Source organism: Sebastes umbrosus, chromosome 2 (assembly GCF_015220745.1).
Source record: "Sebastes umbrosus isolate fSebUmb1 chromosome 2, fSebUmb1.pri, whole genome shotgun sequence".
NCBI classification, from domain to species: domain Eukaryota; kingdom Metazoa; phylum Chordata; class Actinopteri; order Perciformes; family Sebastidae; genus Sebastes; species Sebastes umbrosus.
In genome coordinates, this window is record NC_051270.1 from 7,857,407 (window position 1) to 7,868,018 (window position 10,612).

The window sequence follows — 10,612 nt, forward strand, 5'->3', positions numbered from 1 at the left end:
TTCAGGAGATAGATGCTGACATCCCTGGAAACCAACTGGACCCAGCAGATCAGACAGCTCAATTCTAAATTTCTCTCTCCACTCTAAATCAGTTAACCCCCTCAGGACCGTCCATTTCTACCAATCCTCCAATCCCCGCTGTGTATTCTCATGAACAGATGCTGGATTGCAGGAGGTGCAACAATGGTATCTGATTTTCAACAGGATTAGCATGGAGCCTGAAGCATTTTATTTTAGAATTATAGAGAAAGGCCTGTGACAAACAACATAGGGTGGTGGCTGGGCAGTAATTGGTTTGGGTAAATGCAAAAATAAGCATGCTTTTCATATTGTATATATTGTATTTATTTATATATGTATACTATCGCAAATTAATCGCACGTTTTTTATCTGTTCAAAATGTATCTCTCCCTTTAATGTCTTAAGGAGAGATTTGTCAAGTAATTTTAATACTCTTATCAACATGGAAGTGGGCAATATGCTGCTTTATGCCAAATGTCATGTAGCCCACCATTTGAGTTGGGACCGATTTTTAGGAAGATATTATTTTACGATATTCTTACTGCTGCAGTGTGACAGCCTTGGAAAAACTTGACTGGTACTTTTTTGCCCCTGAAACAATCTACCGCTTCCCCTTTATTCCCCCGTTGGTATGTCTGTTTTTAGCTCAGTCTCTGGGCCTGCTAGCCTGCTGCTATCAAATGAAAGCTAGCTAATCAGATTGTTAGAAGATCCTGTCCTGCTCTGCCCGAGGGCATCGTAATGACAAATCACACACACACACTACCAAACACATCACTCACGGCACTTGCAACGACTTTACGACAGCACAAACTGCTGCCCTGCTGGCCAGATTTACCAAACATGCACCCTATCCCGGACGTTGTGAGTCATTGGGATGCATGTGGGTGAAGCCCTGACTGACTGACCTCCAAATAATGGCAGCTGGAGTAGACTAGTTTACCAGCCACAGCAAAAATGTGAAACTATAAGTGTAATTAGTGGTGAGTTCCTGTCCTTTTGTGTTTTTTTGAAAATCATGTTTCCCTGTTCTCAGCTAGAAGCATTAGGAGTTCAGCCAAGTAGCGATCCACTCGGCTGAAGTCAAACTTCTCACCTCCACACAGAAGAAAAATCTATCTCTGCCTCACTCTCTTTTCTCTCTGATCACTGCTTTGTATTCTGCTTGTGCTATAGCAGCAGACTTGCTCATAGGTTGTGATTGTCACCTGCCTGCTGAGTTCTGCGTAGCCTCCAGAGAGGCAGCACTGCCCGAGACGCTCAGGAGGGGATTGAGCCTTCAGATTCAGAGAAGAATGATCTTGATAAAGGCAGCTGAAGTCTCTAGTGTATCCGCATTTTGACAAATAGTTCTGATATCATTTCTTTCACCTGATTCACTCATTCATTCGCACTACATTTAGAATTTGTTGTGTGATTGAATGAGTTCAGTATTTTGTGACGGATACATTACAATTGGTTGAAACTGACGGAAAGGATTAAGAATGTAAGGAGAAACTGTTTGAGAAAGGGTTTTATAGAGAGTTAAGAATATATCTGTAATAATTTTTGTGTACAATATTTGTAGATTCCATTTTATAATTCATTGAAATTAGTATGTATAGTGTTATGGTTTAGAACGTCTAAAGGAACAGACCTGGACTAATTAAAGCTTCAGTAGGCAACAATTTTTTGGCATCATTGGGTAAAGATTCCATAATAACCTTTCAGCATATTGTAATTCAAGTGCTCTGAGAGAAAACTAGACTTCTGCACCTCCTCATGGCTCTGTTCTCAGGCTTTAAAAAATCTAGCATCTATCATGACGGAAGACTTTGGGCCAATCACAAGTCATTTCCGAGAGAGAGAGCCCTTAAATCAAGCATGTCGACTTCTAAAATGGTACTGATCTGTCGCCAGCTATTTTGACCAGCATATTTGTCATGGTAGCTGCAATGACACATCGTACAGATACAGGTTATTGCAGACTATTAGCTTGTCTTTAAAACTTTTCGCAATAATGTGCAGCATTAATTTCTGAGGACGTACACAAACAATGCACAGATGCAGGATACGCAACTGCAGCCATCATTTGTAGGCGTATATCTCCTGCTTAAAGTGGCAGTAGTAGGCAGTATATTTTTTGGCATCATTGGGCAAAAATTCCATAATAACCTTTCAGCGTACTTCAGCTTTTAAAAGCAGGGTAACCCTGTGTTTATTCAGAAATTGTTTCAGCTTGGTGAAACACTCATGCAATTGTAATTTTGATCTAAATTCAGTCTTCCTTCTTACAAGCGTGTTGTGTTTGCAGCAGTCTTAATCTGTCTGTTTTCAGACACTGAAAAAACAAGCAGTGTAAATTGCTGACATTATTTTATGTTAATGGCGTACACACTTGGAACCTCATGCATAATTAATGCTTAAGCCCGTGAATACAGATAAACACATTTCGGTAGTAGTATTTAATTATCCCTTGGTTCCCCATCAGGTTCAGGAGTGGTTCTGAGTCTGCTGCATCCAGCAGAGAGGACCAGAGAGGATCATGGCTGATTCTACTGTTTCCTCTTTTGTTACTTGTTCCTTGGTAGCTGTCATTAGAGGTTGGAGGAAAGGCACATGTGCTGTATTTCCTTGTAAGGGTCATGTTTGCGACAAAGTTCTTTTATAACTCCTACTTCCTTGTTATGGCTCAGTAGTTTCAAGAAAAAAGTAAAAGTACTAAGAAGAAGCATGGCATTGGCACTGATTGATTGGTGGTGATTACATGGCGACCTTTACATAAGTAGCTGCTGTTTTTGTACCCATTGCTCTCCAGCTTCTCTCTGGAAGTTTTTTTTTTTTTCTGTTTAAAGCACATAGAGGGTGAAGTCTGGCATTGGTGCACAGTAGGAGTACTTTGCTAATAGCAGCACTCCGCTCACATCCATAATCCCTTTGTAGAGCTGCAAGCAACACCAAGATGCCATTTATCAATTCTACTGAAATAAACACAGTGGACCCTGTTTATTGCTTATAGTGCTACAATACAATTTGCCATGCTTGTTGAGAGCATGCTTTGGGCATGTAGAGCTACTAAATTATCCATGTGTGTTTGCGAAATGACACACCTCGTCTTCGGTTATGGAACAGAAGGACAAAGGCTTCTTGAAGTGATCATTAAGGACTGATTGTCTAATGCTTGTTCCCTGTCACCTTGTCTCCCAGCCAGACTTACTGTATAAACCCCACTGCTCAGATTGACATTGAACAATGTTAGTGTCTGGGCTGACAGGGCGAGGATGGTGAGAGGGGAGTTTGTTCTGTTTGCAGAGTGATAGACCGAATTCCTGAGATGGCTGCAGCTTACTGAAGCTATAATTGTAATGGAGATGTACTGAGGTAGTGGAGCTGCTGCTGCGTCTTTAACTATAGGTCAGACTTGCAGCTATGCGGCCTAGTGGTCACCACAGCTATGCCGCCAAAACACACACACATACACACACAAACAGACACGCTCCTGTTGAATTTTCCAATCTCTTATAGCTGCAAGATTCATTTTTGTATTTTGTCTGAGTAGCTGCATAGGAAGCAATGAAGAGTGCGGGTTGCCATGGGTAACGCAAAGGTGCATGCTGTTTGGGTTGGAGGTAATTAGCAGAGGGTGGAGTTGTGAGGGTCTTTACTCAAGGAAGACAAGGAGCAACGTGTTTTAGTCAATCACCTTAAAGAAACATCATTAATTAATCTTTACTTTAATAAGAATAAGAACATTTTTCCTTTTTTCCCCACATCGTTGAGTCAATGCTCTCAAGATAGATTTGTGATCTCAGAGGGGCTTAATGAATTTAAATTTAATTGAAAATACTCTTTCAAACCCCAACAACAACAACAATCAATCTTGTCCTGCCAAAGTGTTTTAAAGAAGCAAGTCCTCATACCTAAACAGCTAAATGGGTTGGTTTTCTCTGGTCTCCAAAATGATTATCATTATAAACCATTCGTATGGGTCTTTCTTGATCTGCCACCTCTGTGGTTAAAGGGGCAGTAGGCAGAATATTTTTGGCATCATTGGGCAAAAATTCCATAATAACCTTTGAGCATGTTGTAATTCAAGTGTTCTGAGAGAAAACTAGACTTCTGCGCATCCTCATGGCTCTGTTAACAGGCTTTAGAAAATCTAGCCCGTGACGGAAAACTTTGACCAATCACAGGTCATTTCAGAGAGAGAGCGTTCCTATTGGCTGTGTTCCGGTCATGTGACCGGCGCTTGGCGTTCCTTCAAGATATCTCAACATGGCTGCCGGGTCACAAACCTTCTCATTTTACAGCTAAACCGTGCACTACAAGATGATTCTGAGAACATTTGAGGGAGAAATAGGCATTAACATAACATAATATTAATTCATATTTGATCAGCGCTGCCTAGTTTGACCGTTTGGTAAGAGTTCTTGAGTGATTGACAGCCGGCTCTCATAGACAGCAGATGGACAGCAGATCCCAGGTCAACTCTGCCTGCTTGTTTTTCTCCGGTCTGTGAAATCTTGCAGATGTCGTTAGGAGCACCGGAGGACACAGAGGCAAATGATTTTTTTTCAGGTTACCTGTTTCATGTACTACTGTCACGACCGTTTTATAAAATAACTTTTTTTAATCATATTTGCTCCAATCTCGCCTACTGAACCTTTAAGGTTTGGTTCAATTTAATCTACTAAAACTACTTGAATAGGTTAAAGAACAACAATGGACATATTTTTGTCCAGAATGTATAATGACTGCTTGAACACGGTCTCTAAAGTTTTTATTATATGTCTTATCACCTTGTGACTAACTCGTGATGCAGTAGCCTACAGTAGTTGCGTTTTTGCCGGGTATCGTGTGTAGCGGTCTCCACTGCCCCACTCAAAGCCACTCCAGGGCCGTTCACGCTCAACTCATACAATGTCTGTCATCATATTTTTTTTTACAAAATTTTCAATTTCAATAAAGTGATTCATCAGATTAAATGAGTTAGCCTTTTTTTTTTTATTGAATAAACTTTCTTTAATGAAATGAACCTGTCAGTTTCGTTAGATTGCTGCTAGACCGCCCCGTTAGGTGCGTTCTGCATGCCTCCCTTTGTGTGTGGCAAGCTGGAGAGCAAATTGTCTTGGGGTCTTTAGCCTGTCACTTCATTTTAAATACATAACATTTGTGTAGTACAGTTATGCTGATGTGTTTCTTCACAGTAATAAGCAGCTAACTGAGGTCCAGACAGGGCTGCTTCAGTTGCTGATGTGTGAACAGCATATGACGTAAGAGCTTTAATCCATCAGCCATTATGACAATAACAGCACATAGAAGTAATTGCAGTATGTGCTGTCTCCATGGAGCTGTTATTCTTTTCTATTATCACTGTCCCTCCTTCTTTTATCTCGTAGGTTGTTGATTCATGAAACCAACAAGCATAAATATAATGAGAGGAACATGGCCAGCATTAATGGAACGGTGTTTGAATTAATCATAAACTGTATAAGCAGAGCAGGGGCGTTAATATAGACAGTTGGGGGCTGTAGAGAGAGCTATTCCCAAAACAATAGTAACTTATTCGACTGTAAAATGAAATACATTGTTGGTAAAATATATACAGTATATACGCCTAATTGTGTGTGTGTGTGTGTGTGTGTGTGTGTGTGTGTGTGTGTGTGTGTGTGTGTGCTTCATAACTAGTAACTAGTGCACACCAGGACCCGTCATAATAGCATGCACCGCGGCCCGTCCGTAACTACCTTGCACCACTGCACCGTGGCCTCGTTTTTTTGGTGCAATAAAGGAATTGTAGTTTTGCTTTTGTTGGAGTTTACTGACTTCCAAAATTTAGGATAGAAACGTGTTTTGCTTGAGTCAAAATTATGGCACCGATTTAAACTTCAGATTAAGGTTGTTAAATGATTTTGACAAGGGTTTGTTCAACAAAGGCTTTCAAGCCACATTTAATGGGAACTGAACACAGACTTTGTTCTCACCACAGCCAGACTACATTTCGAGACATTATGCTCATTTTATAACCATGGTGCGACCAGACTCAAATGTCATCACATCGTTTCATTGCGCTGATTATGCTGAAATAACCTCATCCCTTCTGAGTGTTAAAAAGCTGATCTGGAAGAGAAAAGTCCAGAAAACTGATGTTTTGTGGCATCGGTTGAGCTTGAAGGTGTGAACACTTCTCAGTCAGAGCCTTTAACAATCATACCGCTCTGACAGTTATTCCCTTATGACCCTGGCAGAGCCCAATGATTACTGCTTTATTTAGAAACACTCCACTTCTTCCTGCATTGCGCCGGTTCAGCTGATGAAAAAGTGCTGTTGTGCTTTAGCTAAAAGATCCTTTACTAAACAAGCTTGATGTTTTATTTATAAGCTCTAGGTGTTGTTCAGGCCACGATTTAATGTGTTTTTATGTTAGTGAGAGATGTATGAGGTTGGGTCCAATCCAATCCTAAATGTGGTTGTTGTTTTACCAGGTTTGAACACTGGCCAACCAACATGATTTAGCATGTCAACTTTACTATTAGTGCATGTCATAGGCACCGATGGAAACAGTAATATTCTTTAGGTGAAAATGCCAGATTACTGTACAGACTACCACAGACTACTGTATTATACACTATAATATACACTACTATATTCAGCACTCGTGCACTACCATTGGCACACTGTCACGTCACTGATGTACTTATGTTATCTTATTTTTATTTTATTTTACTTTATTCTATTTGATTTTATCTCTTTTAAGGTGTACTGGTGTTGGGACGTGTTGTTTAAGCTACTGGATGCCTAAATTTCCTTCGGGATCAATAAAGAGTCTAGCCAAATGCTGATTGTCCAGCACATTTCAGTTAAATCTGTTTGCAATTTGTTGATGTATATCCCTGACAACAATAAACAGACAAACAGGTAGAGATGAAAAGAGAAGATCTCCTTCCTAACTCTTGGTGGAGCTGTTGTGTAAATTGTCTGTCTATGTCACGCTGCTAGGACAGCCCGCTGTTCAGTCACTGCAGCATTAAGCATTTGCAAAGTGCCTGCCTCTAGTTATTGTACCATAGAAACACACTAGTAAGTTTTCAATATCTGTTACATCTTCAGAAATGTCACATCCCAGTCTTCTGATCTTCATATTTGACTAATTTCAGTTTTCTCCTCCCACTATAACCTTCTTTACATTCACACTTCAGATGCAACACTGACACTTGTGGTAACACTTCATTTTACAGATCCGCAAATGTTATTGTAATTAGGTGATAATTAGCAAGTAACCTATTTGAAATTTCTTTAAAATTACTGCCAAATTACCCCAATTTGTACCTCAAAATGTATCGAAAATTACTTTATTATAAACATTATTTAATAATTATATGCCTAAATAGCATATTATGGTTAAATAGGGCCCTTAGGCTTGAGAAGCAGCTTTGCGCTGCAAACTAATAGAAGACATTTCTGATCAGGCACAAATCTCACCATTCTGTGACTTATTGTCTACACAAAAGTAACCTGGTAGCTAATGTAATGATTCAGGGAGTTTTTAAAGAAATTTCAAATAAGTTTTTTGCTAATTATTATCTATTTACCAGCAGACATGGGAATAAAACATATGAATTAACTTTGTATTCTTTTCCTGGAAATGTATTAAATAAATTGCCAGCTATTGGGAAATAGCGGTACATAATTATTAAATAATGTTTATAATAAATTAATTTTTGATAGATTTTGAGGTAAATATTGGGGTAATTTGGCAGTAATCACAAAGAAATTTAAAATTGGTTACTTGCTAATTATCACCTAATTACCATGAAATTTGCGGACCAGTAAAATGAAGTGTTACCACACTTGCAAATCTTTCGTATTCCCAGCACTTGAATCAAGGAGTAGAAAGTTTCAGAAATGAGGTGCACAAGCCAAATAAATCTACCCGTTCGTACGATTGGTAGTACTAGCAGGGCTTTAACATCTTTGACACGACAGGAAGACATTTGATTTAGTGTTCATATTCAAAATGTTGCTGAACGGCGCTTAAGCAATCTGTTTATGACCAGTAACAGGTTAATGTACCCGAGCTGATCTCTACTTCCTGTTGTGACTAGCCCAATGCTAAACACCTGCTGATGTGACTGCTGGAATTGACCTTTAAGTTTATACACTTATTCATGCACACACACACACACACATACACACACACACACACACACGCACACACACATAAACTTGATGCTTATAAAATACTAATGTATGACCACTACTTAAGAATGTAATTTGCAGATCGAGGGGTGTAGGCTGTTTTGGCCCATGCTTTGTCTAAACATGTATTCACCGGGTATTTCTATAAACTGGACTATGTTTACCCATTTTTTAATAATCAGATCGAAACTTCAAAACATAGGACTTACTAACAGTTATTCCTACACATAATATCACTGAGAGAATAGTATTCAGTCTGGTTGGGTAGACTGTAGAGGTTTCAACCTTTTTTACAACAACTTACGACATCACAGGATAAATGAGTAAGATAAGATGAGTTGTCGAATCATGAGGTTGTGACTTTAAAGCATTTCTTTGCATTAGGTGCAAAAAAAGAAGGTGCATCTAGCCAAACCTAATGTGTTCTAATACAATAAATCTTGCCTTCATGAAGGTTATAATATTGAGCTTTTCAGAGGTGTTGATTGGAGGCAGTAGATTGTGGTGCTTTTGAAGTGCATTGTGATATAATGAGAGGTATTTCTAATATTTAGGCCACTCCATTTATGACAAAGGGTATACTTTTTGGCTGACCTTTTCTGAGGGTAGTTTCAATGATGCAATGTTTTAAGATCTCCTCCAATCTTACTGCATGTATTTCCACCACTGTGTAATTTAACCAAACCATTGAAACACGATTCCGCTCTTATCACATTCCAGTGCCCGTTGCTGCTATGGGCCTTTCTCTCTTTCATTTACAAAATACAATGCCTCAGGCACTACTTCAGAAATAATTGGGAAAGGAGATGACGCATGCAGTTGTATTCCCAGGAGCCCAGTGTTTTTGGATAAGGAGGAGTGAGAACTAGGCAATCCTGAGGTAATAGAAGTTTGAAATGGAGCTGTGTGAGCTACTGTAGTGAGTCTGTCCCCAGGGTGTCATCTTTGTCTGCCGTAGTCATGATGGTTGTGGCTGTCGCAACAGTAAAAATCAGCAGATACCCTGACACTTTAAAGGACATGATGCAGGGAAAATGAGTCAGCCATTAGTGCAGTGATGTATGAATGAGCCGCATGACCATTGTAGTGCTGCATGTCACCCGTTATTCAACCTAAAAGCACCTTTCCTCACTACTACTGCACACACACTTACCTTCAGTGTGTTTGCGTCACATCAGTCTGTTCACCTTCTTTGCTAATCATTTGGGTTCAGTTAAGTTTTTCAGCCTACGTGTTATTAGTATTTGTATTTTTAATTTAATGTCCTTTATGTGGCCCGATCAGCTTGCACTTGACTGACTGACTTCCTTGTCTCTCTCTTCTCTTTGCTCCTCCAGGGAAATAGAGGAAGAGTTGGAGATGGTGTGGCAGGCAGCAACCAGGGAGAACCAGCAGATCTGCACCTCTAATCAAAGCCCTGAGCTCCAGAGAAGGTCCACATTTAATTCAGACTCAGATCACCAAAACAACTCCTTGGACGAGAAGCATAAGCACGGGCTGGATTTCTATTGCTAAGATTCTTGGAGCCATAAACCATTGGTGTGTTCACTCATAAGATAGACCGGGTACATAACTACATTAGTTACAGTCCTGAACATGTCAACGTACAAGCATCTGTCCAATTGACTTTCTTTGCAGATAAACCTTAAATTTGCACCATCCTCTGTAACAAACTCATAACTGTATTTAACTACATTGTAAGCACAATTCTCTGGTGTTCAAGTTCACTTCACACTTTTTTGTCCTGTAAGGAAAACTTGGTTCGGAAACGAGGACTGCAGTAAAACATATAAAACATGGGAGGGGCAAGAAATGATAATAAAACAGCTCACTTTATTACACAGCTCAGTTTTAACAGTGTGGCCAATATACCTGACATCATTCTGGGTAGTCAAAAAGCCATTTTATGAAGATTTTTAATTTATTTTGTATTTTTAAATTCGTCTCAGGGTTTTATAGACCGTGCCAACTAGTATAATAGATCAACAAGTCTAACCCAATGAATGTGTCCCAAAGAACATAGCCAACGCTGCCATTTTCTGGGCACATATGATAATGGTATTATCACCGACACAGTGGCAACGTTACGTGGTACAGAACAGGTGGACATGGAAAAGGTACAGGTAAAGTAGTATGCTCAAAATGACATTAGGTGATTTATCTGTAGCAGATACTGTTGATGGTATTACAGGGAATTTCCTGAAAAAAAGATAAAATAGGTGTTTATGCACTAAGAAATGCATGTATATTTATATGTGCTTGGCTCATACTATTATTTCTACAGATTATATTTTGAGGCATGGCTGATTTAGCGGAATTTTTTACTTGATTTTGACTTGTAATTAAATCTGCTTTAGACACAGAGGAAGTGACTGGAAGTGTTATTTATTGGAATAGTTTGTATATGAATAAT

At 39.3% G+C, this 10,612-nt stretch overlaps 1 protein-coding gene across 1 annotated transcript in view; it reads left to right on the forward strand.

Moving 5' to 3' along the window:
- cep89 (centrosomal protein 89) overlaps window positions 1–10,563 on the forward strand; it is a 70,250-nt gene extending 59,687 nt beyond the window's left edge. The window contains exon 18 of the mRNA XM_037746838.1: window positions 9,537–10,563. Coding sequence (XP_037602766.1) covers window positions 9,537–9,714 — 178 coding nt within the window. The 3' untranslated portion in view covers window positions 9,715–10,563. The remainder of the gene's footprint in view (window positions 1–9,536) is intronic.
- Window positions 10,564–10,612: the final 49 nt, after the last annotated feature.